The sequence below is a fragment of the Patiria miniata genome, unplaced genomic scaffold (genome assembly GCF_015706575.1).
Source record: "Patiria miniata isolate m_02_andy unplaced genomic scaffold, ASM1570657v1 HiC_scaffold_5, whole genome shotgun sequence".
Taxonomy (NCBI): Eukaryota; Metazoa; Echinodermata; class Asteroidea; order Valvatida; family Asterinidae; genus Patiria; species Patiria miniata.
The window spans coordinates 13,057,902-13,080,472 of record NW_024037072.1 but is presented as its reverse complement, the minus strand read 5'-3'; the positions used below and the strand labels follow the sequence as shown (position 1 = coordinate 13,080,472).

General features: G+C 38.7%; 1 protein-coding gene across 3 annotated transcripts in view; it reads right to left on the bottom strand.

The window, feature by feature from the left end:
- Positions 1–22,571, bottom strand: part of LOC119740606 (myotubularin-related protein 10-B-like) — a 41,579-nt gene that overhangs the window by 5,089 nt on the left and 13,919 nt on the right. For 2 of the 3 annotated variants that reach the window (XM_038215965.1, XM_038215967.1), the window contains 10 exons: positions 21,594–21,669; positions 20,185–20,321; positions 16,525–16,728; positions 15,501–15,709; positions 14,345–14,432; positions 12,465–12,550; positions 10,668–10,798; positions 5,637–5,648; positions 2,162–2,240; positions 1,115–1,185 (listed from right to left, as the gene is read on the bottom strand). In XM_038215965.1, coding sequence (XP_038071893.1) covers positions 1,115–1,185; positions 2,162–2,240; positions 5,637–5,648; positions 10,668–10,798; positions 12,465–12,550; positions 14,345–14,432; positions 15,501–15,709; positions 16,525–16,728; positions 20,185–20,321; positions 21,594–21,669 — 1,093 coding nt within the window. The remainder of the gene's footprint in view (positions 1–1,114; positions 1,186–2,161; positions 2,241–5,636; positions 5,649–10,667; positions 10,799–12,464; positions 12,551–14,344; positions 14,433–15,500; positions 15,710–16,524; positions 16,729–20,184; positions 20,322–21,593; positions 21,670–22,571) is intronic. The other variant, XM_038215966.1, reaches the window with a different exon arrangement.

The window sequence follows — 22,571 nt, the reverse complement described above, 5'->3', positions numbered from 1 at the left end:
ATGTCATAGAATCATTCGTCCCAATGTGTGGCGCAGCTGCACCGCAAAAATAGAAGTTCCAGTCTATTATAAATAGAATTTCCACTACACAGTCACACTATTGGTTGCACAATAACACACTTATCATGGCTCTGATGCTGTACATTCATATTACCAGTTTACAGAAACGGATGACAGGGATTTATTCAGCCATTGTATAAAACAAATTTATATGAAAAGTTCACATTCTTGCAATGGAAAGAATAACTTCATTCGGTGACAAATGCAATGTATTCCATCTGTCACCTCATTATATTATTCTTACCACTGCACTCATAAACATTTGATATTTTTTATATGAGCTCCGAGGTGAAGCCAAGAGAACCACATAAAGTTAGTCAGCTTCCAATACTGAGGGGAGCTAATAAGCTAATAAAAACCATGTTTTATTTGTTTTATTTCACCTCATAAATATTCATCAAAATGTTGCCGAGTTATGCATCAGTTATCTCTGCCAAACGTTCATGTGCTTGTGCCACCATCTTTTCAAGTAGCTTCACGTAGGGTGATGTTCGCACGTGCGCACTACGTCTGTACAATAGTTCCACGATTGCTTAGTAAAGCGCATGCGTAGTAGACTATCACACGGGTAACCAATACGATAGTTGACAACACACAGATCCTCGCGTTTGCAGTTTGTATATAGCAAAACTAGTGGCTGACATGTGATGGTGAATGGACCAATAAGAATTTGGCTATTTCTCATGAATATGTATGAGGTACATGTATCATTAAGCCTAACCTCCTTGAGTGATTTACTAGGAACCTTCCTCAATCTTGCACAATTCAACACCATATGGTAAACTCTACACCCCAACTGCTGGACTCTGATATGGTGGCATGCCTGACCCCATGTAATTCATAATCAGTTTACTAGTGCAGTACTCACTCCAACAGATTCCAACAAAGCATGCAGTTGGATTTTGAAGGGTTTGGGGGTGGTTGAGGTTAATAGGCTTTTGGGGGGTGAAATAAATGTCATCAGTAATTTTTTTAATTTTAACAAAGGGAGGGCAGATTTGTGCCTGGCGTCAAAGATTATCACAAGATGGAAATATGAAATACTGTGACTGACCTCTTAGAACCACCGTCTGTTCATTTTGATAGATGGTTGTAGCCGCGGTGACTGCCGCTGTCATACACATGCTGATCAAGTGACAGAAACAAAAAAAGGAAGATGAGTCAGTGACAAGGCAATTACTGATCACCGTTAACTTCCCGGAACCAGACTGAGTAATTTCATTTATTTTTTTTTAAGTGTATGATATCACAAAACACCTGCTGCTATTGTTTTGATTGATAGACGAGTGTGACAATTTGGGAGTTGATTTTTAGCCAAGCTGGTCAGCGAAAGAACAAGCATTTGCACAAAAGTTTGCTGGTTCTGATTATCTTTAATTTGAGAGGACATTTTTAGAAACATTAGAGTGAAGTCTCTCTCTCCCATTGTAATTTTTTTTTTCAATCTTCAAGTATAGAAGGGCCCATGCAATGTAATTTATTTAATGCTTTCCTTGAAACTGAACCTGTGTGTCCCATTTAACCTCATTTTCAATTTTCGTTTTGCCATTTTGAAGGGTATTTTGGTGCCTTTTTGTTTTTTGTGCTAATGCCAATATCCATATTCATGAGCAAAACTGTGATGTCATTTCAGGCAGAAACCTCAGTGTTACAGCTATTTCAGCACAAAAGGTTGCTAGAATTTTGGATATTTTGCTGTTGTAAATGTTCTTTTGTTTGGTGATCTTTTGTTTTGAAGGTACATGGCAGTAAAGCAAAGAGCAAACTTTTCTCACAAATGTTTTCAATGAGCAAATTTTGGGATCACGATTTGAACAGAAAACCCCTAAACTGAACAGTGTCTTCCTGAAATGACATCACAGCAACAGCGCCCTCAGTTGTCAAGAAAAGCATGGGCATTTTTTGTTAAACGTTTAAAGAAGTTCAATTTTTAATGAAATGAACCAAAAAGGGAAGGCAAATAGGTTTCATACATTTAAGAGGAGTAGAAAGTTGCACAAAATGTGTTCCTAAGAAAAATTCACTGCATGTACCCTTTAAGTTTACATGTATAGGAAATTGTTAGGAATAATGATTTGTTTTTCAGAGGCGGTCTAGTTACCTGATGCTCTGCATCCATTTTGTAGCATCCAGGTTCGAGTACCAGTCTTTGTCGTTGCTCCAGAATTCTTTCAGATTCTCTGTAAAATTAAAATAAAAATAATAAATTATTCAAAAGTTCAAAATAAAGCAAGCTTGACTTTCCTTTGACAAATTGTTCTTGTCTTAAGAACCGAAGACTTTGTACAGTTGCAGCATCACTAAGCCTCCATGCATGAGTCAGCCCTGGCGAAAAAGCTTGAGAAGGGTGAAAAACAAATCCAGTTTGGAGCTTTCCCATGACACCTTCATTGTTTTTTTTCCTGAATAAATGGAGCATAAATGAGGCAATCTGGCAAAATAAGACAGAAATGGGCAGGGGTCGAAATGAGAGTTTGCGGATATTAGGAAAGAGAATAAGATTCTCCATACAATACTGTTTGTTGCACTTCAATCGGACATGCAGTTGACATGTTAGGGCTGATTAAAGTTTGTTTTAAAAAAACACAAGTTTTCATAGTCGTGAAAATGAAAAATGCCAATTGTTTTTTTCCTTAAAAACACTTTTATTCCACAATTTTTATATTATTTCTTTAAAATGTGTGTAGTAGACATCAAAGACTACAAATATCAATAAATCTGAAAACCGAAAAAAAACAATCAACCCCATTTTTTTTTTTTTTTTCATTTTTCTCCACTACGTCCTGTGCCCACTTCCATCTCGTTTTGCCACACCACCTCACTAATATGCTATGGCAAGATGTAAAACCACCAATTTGAAATCAGAAAACAATGACAGTGCTGATATAATTTTCATAAATAATTTGAGACTGTCCAGCAAAGCCTGTACACAGGGCTTTCATGACCAAGTACTGTACAATGTGAAAAGAATGTACCATAGGACACTGCAAAGCAATGGATGATGGTAGATTATGGTACATGTAGTTCTCCAGCCCATGTAGTTCCAATATTCAATCAAAGATAAAACTGTTATTTGTTTAGTACATGTAGGTATACCAAGGACAAGTTAATGCATAACCCTTACTCCCCAGACATTTTTGCTAGGATGTAACCTCAATCTTCCAAAATCCTCCAACTGCCTTTATGTAAAAAAAAAGCATACAGCCTCAATCCTGCAAAATCATCCGTTATTTCTTGAATGTGGTCCTTGGAGGGGTGACCACTGCGTCAATCCCGCAATTACTGTCAATATGTTGACGCAGAGCCAGTGACATCCTGGAGCAGTGCAGAGGATTTCAAGTATAATATAGGCCTAAATTTATGCACGGCTGACCATAAACAACACAAGGTCCGGCCTCAGACCACGACACAGTGCATCCTCCGAAATCAGCCACACACTTTTTTCCATATGGCCTCAATCCTGAAAAATCCTCCATTTTGCAAAGAGGATTTTGGAGGATTGGGGAAGGTTAGGGTTAAGAAATGAAGCCTGTGTGAAGAGAGTCAGTGTTAATAAACCATGGAGTTGAATCCCTGCTATGAACTCCTGCACAAATGATAGATGGCACATTTTCTCGTATTTGTTTTACATGTAATAGCACAAAACTTATTTCATTCTGAATGTGCACAAAACCATAGTGTCTTCGCGTGCGTCAGGCATCATCGGCAATGCATTCGAATGTCTCTCCCAGTGGTCTTCCCAACACTCCCCTTGTAAACCATTGAGAGGTACTTGTGCACGGAGTCCATAAGATTCGTTAACAAAAAATAACCAAATTAAAAGCTGAAAGCAGATTATTATATATTTGAAGGTTTGCAAGGCAGAGAATCAATAAGAAGTTACAAGTCACCACCATCACCATGTCTTTTTTTTCCCATGTATGTTCATCACCATAATATAACACAACCATGACAACCAACAATAAGACAGGACTGTGGTTCCAATCAATCCTCAACAAACTGATGCTTGGGGGGGGGGGGAGGAGGAACCAAAGCCGCAATCCGAGCCTACCACTCGATATGCCACTCGACCTAAAACTATCAGACTAAAAAAACAAAACTTACATGTACACTAAAATGTACATGTACATGTGAAAGTGGACTAAAATGTAGCTTTCGATTGTAACTGTCACGATACAAAATTAATGAAAAATTCACTGAGAAAACTTAACTCATATTTAGCCGAATCTTTGAAAAAAAAAAAAAGAACCTGAATCCGAGGCCTTGCTTCGTAGGCAAGATGCAGCTTTGCTGCCGGTCGCCCGCTGTGTGGGCAATCAACTCAAGAACACAGACAGTTGTGAATTTATATACGCCCGAGGACAATGCTTTGTGTTTTCCTTTGTCCCTATAATATAACACTATCCCATAGACTAAGCACATAACCGTACGATCGAGGACCGTTTTCAACAAAAGACCCAACGCTCGAGGACTGAAAGGATCTTTTGTTCTCCCTTTGTGTGTCTGTCCTCTATTGTAAAGCCATTCATGTACAGACATACACACGCAAGTGTCTATATACCCTCAATCATGGACCCTCTATTGTCCCTCTTTTGTTAACCTTGTTCAAGACCACCCATATGTTTGTAGAAACACCTCAAAAATGGACCTTCTGTCAATTGTGAACCTTATTGTCCTCTATTGTTCAAGGTCCACGATTTGAATGAGCAGACATGTACACATACATGTATATACTTGTTCCGTAGTTGTGGAGACTACACAAAAGTTGTCCCATGGTACTATGGGGACCGAAGTCCCCATATCTCGGTCCTAATTTGCCTAACAATAAAAAAACTCCCCATAAAGCAGTAACGGCCTGCCCACCCACACACACCCAATGGTGTTTTACTATATACTGTTCTCTTCTTTTCCTGGACTTTAACTTTTCCTTGCCATGTCTCATAAGGTTTGTACATGAAAACCCTCCGAGGACTTGGCTCAAGTCCTCGGTTTATTGTTATCTCAAGTAACCATTGTCTAAAGTCCTCAGACCTAAAGGATGACAACCTCATATGTAAACACCTTCCATCACGGACCTCCTATTGTCATTTCTTTTGTTTATACTCTAACTTTTTAGAAGAACCTCCCATATGTTTTGTACACACTCTCCAAAAGAGGACCTTCACCAAATCATGAACCCTATTGTGTCCTCTAATGTTCAACATCCACTACGGAATGTGGATACATGTACGCATACACCTTCTGCACTTTATAATATTGCGGTGATAACCAACTTTCTCAAATAAAAACCAGAAACCAAAAGACAGGTTGGCACAGTCTGAAGAGGAGGACAAACAAACAAACACACATAACATGTACAAGAACTTGGACAGGTTTCATGCAATGCTTTTTAGTAATTTTAAAGGGTACCCGCAAACCAACGTTTGTGTTTGAAGTTGTTGCTAGTGTATTTTAGACCGGTTCCGGACCGGCTTGGTATCAGACACACTAACCGCCACGCATGATGATCCAGTATGATACTGCAGTACACTGCACGCAGTCCAAGCCTTGCAATACAGGAAGTTTCAACCACTTACTTTGATTTTGTGCTGCAGGGAAAAGACAAACAGATTGATAGAAAACAGAGGGGGGGAAAACAAACAAACACAAATGGGTGATATACATGAAACAATGAGAATGAGTCTTAATTTGTTCAACAAGTTCAAGAAAAAGTGGTGCCTAAATTTTGCTCTAATCCACTGGAGTTTTGCTACATCTTCTTTTTTTTGGTTTGACAAAATATTGTTTTGCTAAAATTCAAAATAGTGTTCTGTACTCTTTTCACATACATGTAAGGATAGCCGTTCCAGGACACGATGCAAAAAACATATTTCGATAAATTTCTGAAAAGCAACCAAGAAAGCTGGTTTTTGCAATAAAAATTCAGTACTGAAATTACACAGATTTAACAACTTTGTTTCCTTTGTTGGAGGATGCTTTGCCGAGTGAGGCTTGGGAAGAAATGGATGAGATGGGTTGTATGAATATGAGGTCAACTTCATGAATTATGCATTAATGTTAATTAGGGTATGATGAATGGGTCAGGGTTCCCACAAAAAAAATCTGATTTACCAAATTCCAGGACTTTTCCAGGACTTTCCAGGACTAAAATATGACAATTTCCATGACATTTAACGGTTGTTTGGTATTACGATACTGATGAACCGCTGATGTTAGGATAACCAATCGTTAGTTTTTGAAAATAAGTTTTAATTATTAATGGCCTCCTCCTCCTCTTACAGCCATCCTTAAAGCGGCCTCTTGATTTCCATGAATTTTGCATGACTTTGTTTTTCAAATTTTCCATGACTTTTCATGACTTTCCAGGACAATTTTTTTCCAGGACTTTCCATGATTTGTCCATGACCTTGGGAACCTTGATGGGTTTACTTTGTTTTAAAATGGGTATTAAAATCAAAACAAGATACATGTACAAACTGCAATCTGATTTTAACTATTAAAGGTACTATAGGATCATTTGCTTTTTGTTCTTCTGAAGCAACAAAATTGCTCCAAATATGAAGAAATTTGCCTAATTAACCTGCTGATATTTCAGCTCAAGTTAATACTTTACACTTTGAGAAAACAGAAAAAAATGTATGCAATTGGTCTAAACTTTCTGCTTCAGATTTTGAATTGCGCCCTCTCTTGATTCTATCCCTAAATCAGCAATCGGGACATGATTCTCAATCAGCCGATAAGACTTCTGGCGGTACTTGACATCAACGCAGTAAAAATGGACCAGTCTCTTCTATTGGTTGACACTCGCGGGGTGGATTTAATAACCAACTGTGAACCAACATTTCAGTCTGACTAATGAGGGCGGTATTTCAATGGATATAAAAAAGTGTGTCAGCGGTCACACTTTTTAACAACCATCTTCAATGATTGTTCTGTTCCGAACCAGCTGGAATAATTTCACATGGTATTTGATTTTAGTTCTATCTCCAATGTGAGCAATGTTTCTGTTATGAATCGGTAGTTTTGTGTCAGGGTAACTGCAAATGATTCCATGTGCCTTTAATATTGAATCGTTAACAAAGGTTCCTCATAAAATAACTTGAAGAAACTGTCACAGCTAGGTGATGAAAAGATGAATTATCTTCAATGCTAACTCCCCCAAGGGTTTTAATCCGACGTCTGACGAATCACTGTTTCAATCCCATCTTTCCCCAAATTTCGATAACATTCACGGTTTCAAAACGCAATCCCCACGGATATGACAAAACATGAGTGTCTCAGGTCGGCGGATGACACCATACATTAAAGTTGCTTTCAGGAGTCTTGTGTTAACATTGCTTCCTGGTGCAGATTTACTTTGAATTTTTCCAATATTTGTTTGCCCTATTTCTTAAGTTTTAAAATTAGAACTCATAGTTGTATGTGGTTTGGGTGTCTTTAATTCAAAACGAAAAACAAAAACCAAGGAATGTCAAGGCTTGAAGTCAAATTCTGAAAAAAAAATGAAATTAAACTTACAAAACTAACAACTATTCCTAAATTTCCTTGAGTAGAATTTATATTACATACTTATTGATGGCTATTCCTTTGTTCTAATCTTTGTTATACTGTTGTATTTTCGAAAAGGAAGGGACTAGCAAGGAAATGTCTCCATTAAATATCTGTCAGGAAATTAGGACAACTCTCTACATGCATGACAAATTACTCTGTAAAGAAGGAAATTACTAACACATTGTGACAAACAATGGATTGCAACAATGCAAACTTCTCATCTAAACCTTTGACAAACTGTAGCACACACGCATAGTACACATTTCCTGGAAAAAAAACGATCACTACAAATTTACGACAAGAACCGTCCAATCCAACTCCATTTATAGGTAAATAAATAAATAAATACATTTTGGGGAGGGGGCTAATCACCCTTACTCACAGCAGAAGCTGAATTGAGAAGGACATAGCTACAACGTGGTCGAGCCAAAGGCATGTAATGGCGCCTTAGGCAGCGGCCATACGACCCATACCAGACCGACAGTGGTGATATTTGCAGAGGGAGGAAAACCAGAGAACCTGAAGAAAAACCCTCGTGGCACAGGAGAGAATCAATGAACAACTCTACTCGCATATGATCCAAGCCGGGAATCGAACCCAGGCCACAGCAGTGAGAGGCGAGCGCTTTACGCACTGCCCCACCCACGCCAGCCAAAAAAAGGTCATTCACCAGATACCAACAAAAAGGTCATTCCAACATCAGCCAAAAAAACCCTGGCATCTCCATGATGACATGTATCCAGGGGCTTCACCCTTGGTGACGGTTGAGTCTGTGCCTATGATCGATGATGATAGAAATCACTCAAGATTCTTGGCCACGCTTAGGTTCAAAGTACCCCTGGAAAGTCTGCATGTCATCTGGACAGACCAGTGACTCACAGTGAACTCATATCAGGGGCAACTTGCTGGAAGTTCAACGTCAGAAAGAGCAGATGGAAAAGGATTGAATCAAGTCAGTTGTAGAGCTGTCACTATTTTGAGGGTCAAATGTACAATTTTTAACCGGATTAATAAACATCAGGCCACCACAACTACAGCACAAAGATGTTACTCGTGTGGTTAAAAACAGTGAAGTTAGTTGCTTTCACAATTTAAATGTTGGGAAAAAAAAGACCAAGTTTTTCACCAGACATGGCACAATTACAATGCCCACGGAACTTGTACATGTACGTCCTTCATAAAATGTTAAAACATGAATGAACTCTAACTTTAAGACACTGATGCTTCTTGCAATCTTCCTGAAACCTCCAAATACTACATTTTTTTTTAATTATCCAATGCCACAGTCTTTGAACTTCAACCTTCAAAAGACATGAAGCCACGTTTACTTAAAGTGGCTGAACTACAGTTTTTCTCACTCCTGCAAAACCCAGCAAATCCTCCTGGTGAAATTCGGACACTTTTTGGAAGGGTTAGGGTTACCGAGAATGCATCTTGTCCACTAATGATGGTGAGTGAAGGACATTCACATTGTGCAGAGCCACTGCTTAGTTCTGCCACTGAAGATTAAAGAGCTTTCTATGCTACACTACTACCCGGCTAATTCTACAATTTGTTAGATAATTACATGCAGTTCAATACTTGGACATGCGACACTTGACTTGTCAAACCTCAACCATGGCTTCAAGCTTCAATTTCATCATTTCAATGTACGGCTTTACAAGTTCCCTATTTTTGGATACATTCACTGTACATGCATATCAAAATCTCAAATTTGAATTCATAAATACCAAAGCCTTTATACTGCTGGATGGACCTGGACCCAGTGTTGAGATTGGAGGATTAAAAACAAGCAAGTAAGCTTACAAAAGCACAGTTTGTGATCACGGGGTTGAACCTTGACCCAAATCCTGCCCGGTCAATGATGGTTGGATGAGTTAAGTCTACTACCCAGGATAAGCCTGCCATGCATGGTAGCAGTACTGGTTACCAGTGGTTAAAGGTTGTGGACACCATTTGCAAACACTCAAAAATGAAACTGTCAAAATATCACGATATATCCTGCTTGATTGTGAGTAGATAATAGTCTCAAGCATCCTGTGAAATAACTGCACCTAATATGCTGTCATTTCTGAGAAAAGAGGATTACCATTATTTCCTCGTGATGGTTCAGACCAAACCATCGCGCTTTCAACGGAAACCTATGCTTTCGCATCAGGAAAAATGAAGATGTATTTGCACAAGTTTCTCAAAGGTATATCTAATGAGCTGAATTTTTGACTGGTTACTTTTTAAATAACCTGCTTTAGATTTATTGTACAGGGTGAATACAAAAAATGAAACCCAAATGTCGGGACTATTGTTTTACTGAAGTACTGCATGTAGCACTTTAAAAATCTAGGGTATGAAAGCCTAATTCATAAGCTTTCTTTTAGTACAAGAATCATTCAAATCACTCATGTACTTTTCAAGGTACGAAATTTTAAACACAACCACCGTTTTAAAGTTCTGTCCATGGATAGCAAAAGAACGTGTGCGTTCTTTCAGCAAAATGAAAACAATTCACACACATCCCTATGTAATTTGTTTTCGTTTTGCTGAAAGAACACTTTCATTTTTGTGATCCGTGGACAGAACTTTAAAACGGTGGTTGTGTTTAAAATTCCGTAACTTGATAATTACATGAGTGATTTGAATGATTCTTGAACTAAAAGAAAGCTTATGAATTGGGCTTTCATATCCTGGATTTTGAAAGTGCTACATGCAGAACTTATAAACAATGGTCCCGACATTTTGGTTTCGTTTTTTTTTTGGTTTTGTATTGTTGTTCCTTGAATCAGCAAAAACACATTTTTTTTGCAAATGGTGTCCTTTACCTTCCGAAATTGTGAGGAGCCATGAACAAAAAAGTTTCCTGATAACATTTTTCATTCAAGATCAATTTAGGTAGCCACAGAATAATCACAGCAAATGACGGTTTTTATTCAAACTTGCTCCAAAGGTTACAATAAAGCAAACAGGGTTAACTCTGTTAACTACACAATGAAATGCTTTTACTACCATCTCTAGTAGATGAGCCAACCAGAGTTACTGAAGTTTTTTACGCTGATGTTTACCTGGCATGCAGAGCTCATGTAGCTTCTGGAAGCTGGCCTGGATGTCTCGATAGGAGGGACAGAGTTGAGCTAGATCCAGGATGTTTGGTTGAGCCTTGGAGGGATGGATCAGGGTGATACTCTCCAACATCCTAGTGATTGAAATAAGACAAGGGATGACGGTGAACTCGCTTCACATCCAACTCAGGTAGACTTCAGATTTCATTGGTATGGTAATTAGATGTAGTTGGCACGTAAGTGGACAATGATGCTACAAACACAATATGATATTCCAAAATCTCATGGACATGGCTGAACATTTATGAAATCTTCAGAACTTGTTAAAAAAAAATGGTTTGGGGGATAAAATTATGGATTTTAGGTAGTCATATTGGCACCTTGTTTCCACATGCAAAATGCAAAGTTTTTGTTATTTTTTTGGTTTTAAGGCATAGAGAAAGGTTCATATTTCATAAAAAAAATAACACAGAGAACTTAGAATACCATGATTCAGTATGTTTTTTATCACGTGTGTGAAGTTGATTTCAGACACGTAATGTCTGTAACATTATGTAATGTAATGTATGAAACAACACAAACAAGTGCATGTTATACATTAACGCCTAAGACAGAGTGGTACTGAATATGCACAATTTGCTTTCACTGCTATATTGAGTGGATCAGCGTGGAATGGGAGGAATATTATCGCAAGGTAAAATCTGGATTTTCCATTTCACGAGGCGTAGCCGAGTAAACTGGAAAAGTCCAGATTTTACCTTGCGATAATATTCCTCCCATTTCACAATTTAAAGCCACTCAATATTTGTTTTATACAACTGACATATAGATCCTTGTCATTTGATATATTTGAACTTTTTATTCAATACAAAACTGGAGGAAAATGTATTTGTCTCTTCCAAACCACCCCTTCACGAAAATGTTTGAACCCAACTGGCGCTGGCTCTTTGGAACAATACGCGCTACGCGCAACGCTGAACCGCGCAAGCCAGCATGCATTTGCACACAAATACCGCGTCATGATCCTAACTGTTGAATAGTATTTCCTATTCCCCATGGGCAGATAGTACTTTTTGAGCCGCGGCGTGAATGGGAGCAAAAACGAATGTCACGTGATCTGAGTTCCACCAATCAAATGACTAGGATCTGTATGTCAGTTATATAAAAGTAATTTGATTTATTGTTTCACACTGGTCAGTCGGCTCGGAATTTTATGTCCGTAACGATAGAAATACCCACTAAAAAACACAAAGTTTGCTTTGAAGCTTTGCGATCAAATCAACCTCCTCAATGATGAAGTGTTGATTGTTAAAGTGAAACCGATTGTGAAACCGGTTGTGAGAGTGACAAAAAACAACAACTAGATCTTTGACATTTTTAGGTTGAATGTATAAATGATCAAAAAGAGTGGTTGTAGAATTGAACCCTGTGCAAAGGGTTGACGTTTGTTCAAAGTTTCAAGTTTGTACCATGTACCATTTAGCAGAAAATTTGAGGATAATTAATCTCGGGGGGAAAACAAAGAAAACTTTCAGCAATTTCAAAACGGTTATCAGTGATTTCAAAACAGTTATCAGCGATTTCAAAACGGTTAACAGGTCGAGACCGAACACCAAATTAAAAAGATTACTAGTCACATTGTGTCATCAGCGAGCGTCGTTCTAGCGATAACACACAGCATAATTAGAAAATCTGCAATTTCCTCATGTCAATTGGCTACAATCCATTTGATCCACTGTTTCAAAACAATAGAACATGCTGATCAGAGATGAGGTCAGATAAGAAACTCAAAAGACTAACCTGATTTCATGATCTAGTTGCTGAGTGTTCAGTCGTGGAGTCATCCTCATCAGCATACTGCCGTTTCTGTGACTCCAACACCACATCTAGACCCGAAAAAGAAAACTCATCAGTAAAATATCATATCTTATCAATTTTTACATTTTTTGCATTTTAAATGTAAAGGAAGACCTTCTGTTGGTATATGAATCATTTGAATCAAAACATTTTATACAGTAATATTTTCTGTAGTAACAATACTTCGATTGTGAGGAGTATTTTATTTCCTTATTTGGTGAACAGAGTGAAATTAAAAAAAATGGATGTTTATGTTTTTGCATCAATACTGTAACCTTCCCAAATCTTTAAAAAATTCCTCTTTGCATAAGTTGAGGATTTCAAATGATTGAGGCTGTGTGTAGTCTAGGGGCTAGATGTTACTATGGTTTGATACGCGATAACCCACCGCCGCGAGAGGGCGCTCTCACGACCAACCAATATCGCCCACGGACTTGTCGGGAACAACGTCTAGGGAATCTGGTCTTGGTTGTGTAATGCGCGCGCACATGTTTGGCCTAATGTATGCAGCGCGCATTCAAAAAAATTACAGAAGTTCCGAAGCAAACTCTCAAATTTCTTCCAGTGCAATAAAAGATGCGGCTAGACCTTTGTGCGACTTCACTGGTCAGCTCTTTTGTTATGTGTAGTATGTGTAGGGCTGAAAATGGACCGTAATTGCCTGCAGAAGTCGCGCATGTGCACTAGTTTCCCCCATTTTTCGGTGGAAGATTTCAGCAGATTCCCTAGACCTTGTTCTGACAAGTCCGTGGGCGATATTGGTTGGTCGTGATAGCGCCCTCTCTCGGCAGTGGGTTATCGCGGTGGCGGGTTAACGCATATCAAACCATAACAATGTCTAGCCCCTAGACTAGGCTGTGTGACAAAAGTGTGTAGTTGATTTTGGAGGATGCATTGCGTCAAGGTTTTAGGCTGTACCTTGTCTTGTTTATACTTTGCCATGTATAAATAAGGCAAAGATACATGTAGTACTTGAAATCATCTGCACTGCTTCTGGATATAATCAGCACTGCCTCAACGTATTAACAGAGATTGTTGGAGGATTTTGCAGGATTGAGGCAGTAATCACCCCTCAACTGAACAAATTCAAGAAATACATGTAACTGATGATTTTGGAACATTGCTGCTGTATCCAATTTTTACATGGAGGAAGTTGGAGGATTTTGAAGGATTGAGGTTGCATCCTAGCAAAAAGACCCAGGGGTTATGGTTTAAAAAGCTTTGCTTTAATGGTAGTGATTGACTTATTTGGCCAAACCATGAACTTTTATAAAGGGAATGTACATCATTGGCTTTGGCTGTAATTTTCAGAAATGAACTATTTTGAGGGGTTAGCAGATAAAATATTGTTACACTGACATGTTTGAAGTTTTGTGTTCGAAAATACTGGAAAAACCAAGAAAAACCAAAATGTTCAAGTAGTCTGGTTCCCTGACTCCACTAAAGATGAAATGGATCAATTTATAGATGCCGGAAAATTGTAAGGTAATGGAACCAGTCTAATCGGCCTGCACCCGTTCATGAACATGTAACCAATAGCAAACAAACTTTGGACTGAAAAAAAATTGGTAAATTTGGAGCAGTAGTTGAAAAATAGTTAGGTTTTTTCAACGGTAATTTATACAAAATACCACTTTTCTTGAGAATGATTTCACACCAGGTGCCATAATTTTACAGGATGCTTTAGATTGTCATTTACCAACATCCTAGTAAGGTATTTCGTAAAAATTTGGTAGTTTTGTTTTTCGACGTTTGCAAATGTTGTATATTCCCTTTAAGAATTCTTATTCTCATTTTCTGAATGGTTTGTGACTGGAACTTACCGGTACTCTATTTTGCTCAAAGTTGGGAGCAGCTCGCTTTAGTTCTCCATCGGAGACGACTGATGGCACAACAATATACTGTGGAAGACTGAAAGCCAAACAACCAAATTTGTATTAACAATTTCATAAACTGTAATTTTTTCATACTTTTTTCATAATTACAACAAGGATAGAAACAGGAGATAAATGTGTATTGGGCCAATAGAAACCAAAAGTATAATCTGTCATTTTTCATCATGTAATCAAAAAAGATTGCGAAAGTAAAAGTTAAAGGAAAGTTGAAAACGAATTGAGGTTCAACGTTTTCAAATGTTTGCACTAACATGAGAAAAATAACATTTTGAACGCGTATGGTGGTTTGTAAATCACGACATTCAAGAACTTCCTGAGTCTACATCCCTACAAAATTTGGTTTATCAGGACTTTTTGCTGAATATTAAACATTTCTCTCAACTTATTTTCATAACTGTAAGACCCACACTGAACTATGGGCTCTGCGCACAAGTACCCCCTCAACGGTAAGAAAGGGAGAGTTGGGGGAGACCACTGGTAAAGACTTTCTAACTAATTGTCGACAATGCCTGACACCAAATAAAATTAGGTTTTGCTCTTCACTGACGTTTAAACACTGTATACTCAGTGTGTTACCTCCCGAGTGAAAGTTGGAAAAAATCACTTGAGTGGGACTCAAACTCACGACCTCCTGCTTTCTAGTGCAGATGTCTTACCACTCGACCACCGAGCTAACGGGATCGGTTGGCCGGTATGAATCTGATGTACATAGCAGCGGGTACCGCATGAACTATTATCAGATAGAGTTTTGCGTTGGGGTGATATAAATCAAATTAGGTTTTGCCCTTCACCGACGTTTAAACACTGTATACTCAGTGTGTTACCTCCGGAGTGAAAGTTGGAAAAAATGCCTGACACTCACGCCAAGGAACTATGGCATTGTGCGCATTCAGAAAAAAATAAGTTGTGCATACTTCTTGCTATATGCGCCCGAACCAGTTCATGTACATGTGGTAGGTCCTGTTTACTGGAATCTTAAAAGTGGCAAAAAAACAGCCTCTCTTGTTCTCTTGAATGACCCCATACAATATTTTGAAAAGATTAATTTCAATAGTGTCTGAGTGTAGTTCTAAGAAATAATTACCTGTCTGAAGATTGGAAATCCTCATTGAAGGAAGTCACTCTAAGATTCCTAGCTCCCGTTCTCTTCATCTCATTCTCCCAATCTTCTGCTCCTCGGAATTCCGGGGTCCAGCCGACTCTCTCCGTGGGTTGTGTCTTCTCTGGTATATCGGAGGCGGCTGGGACGGCTGATAGACGCTGGGATGTTGGCCGGTAGACGGCAGCCACTAACTGCCAGGGAAGAGAGTGAAAGGGATAAAGAAATGTCAACAGAGATGTGTCTCTATTACCAACACTCTTACTGTTTAAATGTTTAAATATAATTTTTTTTTGTACTAAAATCTACACAAAGAAAGTCACATGAACATATTGGCTTAGTAAACTATCAATGCACCGATAAAGAACATTTCTGAGCAAGCGAGGGCGCTGTTACAACGGTAGTTTGTGGGTATAAACATATAAACATATAGACCGCCAGTCGTGCACGTAGAACCGTGATTCAAAAAAGTATGGGGCAAAACGCTGGTTGACATCGCGCGTCACAGCACGACGAGCGTTCAATGCAGACACATGCACTTAGTACAATGCATACCTTTACAATGTGCATACAGAATATAAAATTGCTGTTTTACTCACAATCCACGTCAAAAAGTTGTGCACGTTATTGAGCATTAATCTACCTAAATAATACCAAGTACACAAGGGGTTTTGTATAACTTCATAGAATTTGTTTAATGAAACAGTTCAAGTGTGTTTAAAATCTCTATACCAAGAGGTGAATTTACCCATAGTTTGGATTTTAGTCAGGCGCCGCGAAGATCACAAAATGCGCGTGTAGTTTCGAATAGGACCTAGCGGTCTATGCATTTATATATCTGTGGTACAAACAGAAGTGATATCCCAGGTTATTGACATAGATTAAAATGCTACTATTAATAAGGGAATAAATACGTGCTTGGTCAGTTGAAAACTAGTACGTTTAAAACTGGCTAGGTGCCTGGACGCCGATAATGGCCCGAGTCCAAGGCTTGTGGGAGTTTGCTTACCTTGGGTGTTTTCTTGTTCATTGATTTCCACTCTTTAGTGCTTTTGAGACTCTTGGGTTCAGGTGAGTGATTGTTGGATTTGGAGGGGGATGAGGGCGATGAGGATGATGAGGATGAGGAGGATGGAGACAAGGGCTCAAAGAAGAAGGCAAAGAGGCGACGAGGACTGGTGATGACGGCGTAGTGTAAGATGGTGGTCATTACCTAGATGGAGAAAGAGACAAAGATACTCTTAAAGTATGCTTAGTACAAAAAGGTTTTACTGCCTTATTGTATGGTACGTTATGTAGCCTTATTGTCATGTTATGAATATGATGTTTTATCAGTTTCCTTTCTGCTTAGCTCATAAACTTTCATGCATATTTTCTGCTTATTAACTTTTATGAATTTGGGCTTTGGTGTGGTGTCCTGCGAGGACAATTTCAGTACCTGGATCCTTTGTCAAGAAAATGAAAAACAATTAGAGTCTACTCTATCAATATGAATGGCTCGTTTCATCTGCGTTTCAATGTAAAATCTCCTTTTATGCCTTTGGTACACAGATTATTTGGATTCGATGCACAGATTACAACTTTTAGGGGGGTAGTCGCTAGCGACCGCCCTATGCAACAAAAGGTTAAGTGAAACATTTGGACACTTCTTTCAACTTTGTAGCAAATTTAAGTAACCAATTGTTGACAAATCTTGTTTCAACACCATGCTCTAATAAAAGCAGGCATGCAACTGGGAATTTAGAAAAAAACAAGGAAACTCCAAACCACACAAGACTTTGTGTAGTGTTTTTTAATTTGAAATGGCATTCATGAGAAGTCAAAAACGAGGAAATCAGCGGATCCGAGGAAAAGTTGCATGCCTGTAAAAGACATAAACCAAAAGGTTAATGCAACCTCCTTTTGAAATTCAAATCTTACATTTTACAATTAGGATAATATTACCCAACGATATTTTTGTGATGACTGAAGAGACTTAAAATATATCACTCATATACATGTACGGTCACTCAACTATTGAGAAACTACATGAACAATTTGTATTTACACACCATTAATGCAAAACATTATGAATTTATAGGTTTGCCAAGCAAGACGTAGCCATGAAGCTTGCCGGTGGTGACACAGCACTACGCTATCACTGACATCTCCTAAATACAGAACGGAAAACGGAAGCACTGGCATCCATCCAGATAATCCTGCGCTACCGGTTATTTTGGGCGCCCCAGTATCGCCCGTGAGGGATATCCCAAGACAAAATGAATAACGCTGATATCTTAGGGAGGCCTGACTCAACGTGTAACTGCTAGATGAGGCTCCTCTCAACAACAGGAAAGCAGTGACAGTGCAAGGGGGGATGTTTTTCACCGGTCGTCTGGTGAGAGTTTTTGTTTTTACGTTCGTGACGCGGTGACGGTCGGTCGGTTGGTGCGACATATTTTTGCTGAGAGGGGAAACTGCTGGGCCCAGCCAAGGAGAGGCCAACATCAAGGGTGAAAATAGGCTTTTCCTGAACTAATTAAAGGGGAATTTGTCGGCTCTTAAATAATTCACTTCATTTTCTTGACCTGAAGGACTCTTTACATTAAGAGTTTTTAGAAAATTTCATAAGGCTTTTTTTTTTCTTTCCTTATTTAGCAACCTCATGTACATGTACATGTACATGTACGTCTACGTGTACATAAAAAAAATTGGTCAAAATAGAAGAAGGAATATGATCCGAAAATAAAGTTAGAATATATGATCACTAAAAACTAACATTGAAATATTCTATCCCGTCCTTAATTGTTTTACAGAACTCCTGCACAAGGCTGATCAAGAAAATCTTATTCATTCGATTTTAGCAGGAGGTTTGGTAGATGTTAGATTTGTGAAGCTAAGGCCCAGCTTCTGATACTTAAGGCTACCCGAACTCAACCCATCAAAGTTCAACAGCAGGTTTTGTTTAAATCTGTTGGGATAGGTACAGTACCCCTAAACTGATGGTCTTTTACACTGGGTTTGGCATACCTCCAGAAACTAAGTCCAACAGTGTGTGTGTGTACAATTTTCCATGTGGGTGTTAGAATTTGCCAGAATGGGTATGGTTCCAAGTAAATTAGGCTGGGGAGTTGGGGTTAAGGCTCGATTCCTTCTGAAAGTTTGCAGGATTCGGAAAACTTCCTCTTGAAAATGCCTTGGGAGTTGGGGTTAATTCACACAAGCCGTGCACACGCAAACAATGTCAGCGAACGTGTACACACAAAGCTAGCTGTGGATTATACCCCACAGATGTTATTGTCACAGTGCATTACCTCCCAACGACTAAAATGCCTGCGGGGAGACCTGCCCATGTCCTTATCGAAACTAGTCCAAGCTACCGTACATCCACAGCGAGGGATTGCAAACAGGAACCAGTAAACTGAAGCAGGGAGGATGTTTTTGACAGTGGAGGATTGAGGGCGCGTTCCTACGGTCTCTGCTAATCTACATCACAACAAGGACCATCCATCAACAGCTTCAAATCCTTTCAAAGTATCAACCAAGGCCAAAAGCAATGTGTTTTGAAGCCAATATTTTCCTTTGCTTAATCGGATAGATCCCAACCAATCTCAGGCATGGCTTGTCCAACTTCCAATGACTTTCTCATGACAGAACAGCTGTCATTTTTTGTTATGGACATGATGGAAACTGAAAGCGGTAAACCCAGTGGAAAGCGAAATAGCCGCAGCAGCAGAAGTTGCTTAAAATAGTAACTCATCGATGGACATCTCCAAGCAAGTGCACACAAGACCTTGTTTCGTCATGAAGCTTAACCCTAACCCCCTAGGCCCTTGTTGCTTACAACCATCCTCAATCCTCCAAAATCCTCCAAAATTTTGCAACTCCGCCTAAATTTTTCAAAATTGTCAGACAGTCCTGCCTCAAAATGCATTCATCCTCAATCCTCCAAAATCCTCCTCATCCCAAAATTTTGCACTCGTGTTTAAATGAAGGATAAACCAACGCCGAATCCTTCAAAATCATCAGACAGTCCTGCCTCAAAATGCATTCATCCTCAATCCTCCAAAATCCTCTTGTGCTTCAATCACCATTCATCCTCAATCCTCCAAAATCCTCATGTGCTTCAATCACCATTCATCCTCAATCCTCCAGAATCCTCATTTGATTCAATCACCATTCATCCTCAATCCTCTAGAATCCTCCAAAACCGCCAGGAGGATTTTGGAGGAGTGAGGTGGGTTAGGGTTAATGTTGTAAACCAATCCAGACATGCTATCAATTCTATGAGGAAGGCCCCCTTCAATGGAGGAAGCATTGTGTCCGCTATTGTTAAGATAATCCATCATGGGGTAGTAACTTTGCAAGATATCTTGCACAATGGTTTCTTTTTTGAAGAGGGCCTTGCCTGGTACAGTGGTCACATCTATACTTGGGTCATACATTATGCACTGACAAGTAAGGATAGGTTTCTGCCTCATTTACCGCAATATTTTGGCCAAACTATGAAGCAGCTGTGCGACATTGGCTTACTGGCAGCAATAATCTTGTAATAATTGAAGCAGCCTTGACCAGAACAGACTGGTGCCATGTCAATTCATGCATAATCAATCCACTGTAAACATGTACATGTACATGATCTTCTAGGAACAAGACCAAGATGGACGCATTAATCGTCGCAGCAACTCACCGACTTGATCTGGCCTTTGTTGGTGAACTTGAAGCTGAAGGTGTGGACTTTGAAGTTCTTGCATTTAATCTCCACCATCTTCATACTCCTCGACGCGCTGCTGCCTGGTAGTAACTGCTTTCTCTTACTTGAGGACACTGCCAAGAGGACAACGTATCAGTTACTCAGGGAGAAAGTCATTTTAGTGACAAAAAATATTGCCACATCCAAATTACTTGGCTATGGTTGGCTTGTCATGGATGTCTATAGAAAGTGGACTTAGCCGCTTACATCGGCGGCTTCGGTGCATATTGCTTCGGTGCAAATGTGTATTTTTGACCAGCTCCACAAAAAAGGATATTAAGTTGCTCTGAGCATTATTGTGAAATGGCCTGCTCAACATTGAGCGGGTGAAAATTTTGTCAAACTGTGACTTTCATTTTTTGTTATGAATGACATCTCTGATACCTACAGTTTCAGGTTTCATTCATAGAAATGTTGTTTTTTGGTGAAAAAAGTGGGAAAAAACAACTATTTTGTGTGCATCGTTCTGTTGTTCTACAACAAAGTCAGCTATTTCAAAGCCTGTTTTCTCAGTTGTGTAATATGAACTCCAAGGAAGTAATTAATATGCAAATACCTCATATCTCCAGAACAGGAGGAGCTATGGAGCTCAATTATATACCAAATGAAAGCTTACATTGTGGACTTTCCAACCATGTATTGCTCAATTTTTTGTGACATAATACCCTTTTTTTGTGGAGCCGGTCACATTTGAACGCCACTGCCAAGTACATGTATGTAAACGCAGCCTATATCTTTCTCTCAAAAATGTCTGAATTTAAATAATCACTTCAAATTTTACAAATGGGATAAATTACAACAGCAATGGGGCTAATATACCTACAATTAAGACACTCATTATGCTAATTTTTTGCTAAGAGCAAACATTTTGACATCCTCTTTTTGTAATTATGATCTGAGAAAGTTGACCTCCGCTAGCACTTCAAGCAGAAATTACTGGCTAATGAATGGTTCAGCTGATATGGAAAACCACAACCCACCCGTTATTTAGCTCGATGGATTAAGGGCAGGGACAATCTAATTATGTAGTGACATGCCTTCAGCAGTCAAGGTTATAATTAACTTAAGATGTGGACAGCGACCGTGTTGTTATATTTTTTTATCTGATTCATCGCTCAGAAAAAGGTGTAAAAATCATTGATAAAATCTACTCCTGTCTAAATCTAATTTAAAATCAAACACTACAGTGAATGAAAAATATGTGGAGTTTTCTTACATCAACTTACAATAAACGTGCCTATAAAAGTGATAATATCTTTAAGGAAACAATATTTTCTAAGTACGAAATTCCTTTGGACCCAATATAAGATAAGGTGAACGTTGTACAAAATGGTTTATGAACAAACCTTGGAAAATGGTATCCACACAAGTGAGTGGTATGTCATTTTCTTTGAACAGCTGATTCTTGCGATCCAATTCAATCTGGATTAAAAAAAAAACACACACAAAAAACAAACACTGGTCAACATTTAAAACAATATTTTCCCTTCCTTGTGTTACATTATAATTTCTGTGTGTTGGGTGTAGAAAACAAAGTAGTTCAATGCAGTTTTACCATTTTGACAATTTGTGTCTGTATTTCCTACTCACTTGTTAAAGTAGAGTATGTCATTTGTCATTTGTCACTTGTACCGTACATTTTTTTTCGTTTGAAGCAACACAAGTGCTTGAAATCTAAAGAAGGGTGCTTAACAACTAACCTGATGACGTGTTACAAGTAGCTCAGTAAATGCTGTATATTCCGAGAAAACAATATTCTAGGATCTCGATTTCAAGTTGCAGTGTCATGTTTTGAATTGCACCCAAAATCAGCATGCAGGACACGTTCTCATTCAGCCGAATGCAGCTACATGTATGCAATCATAACACACTGAACCAATCAATTATAGCAACAGCGCGCACGTTATTCTTTTATTATTTTCTTCAAAATGGCAGCATGCCAAAAAAAAATAATTTCACAGGCAGTTTAGTGCCATTACTATCTATAAACCAAGTATGCTTTTCAATAATAATTTTGTCAGTAACTTTTTGGATAGCTGCAAATGATGTACATGTACTCTACCTTTAAATCACATACTACCAAGTACAGAAATGAGTGAAAACCATACATGTAACTATAGAAACACTCAAAACTGGAAAGAACATGAAATTCTTAACAGAAAAGAATAAACTCGACACTTTTTGTTGTTGTAGCGTGAGTTACTTTGGTCAGACACAAATGCCAGTCCAATATTAAATGACCTTCCAAGGGTCATACCGGTACTTCAATGTCATTGCCTAATCTCAATGCACATGATGAGTCTCCACATTCTTAAATACATAAA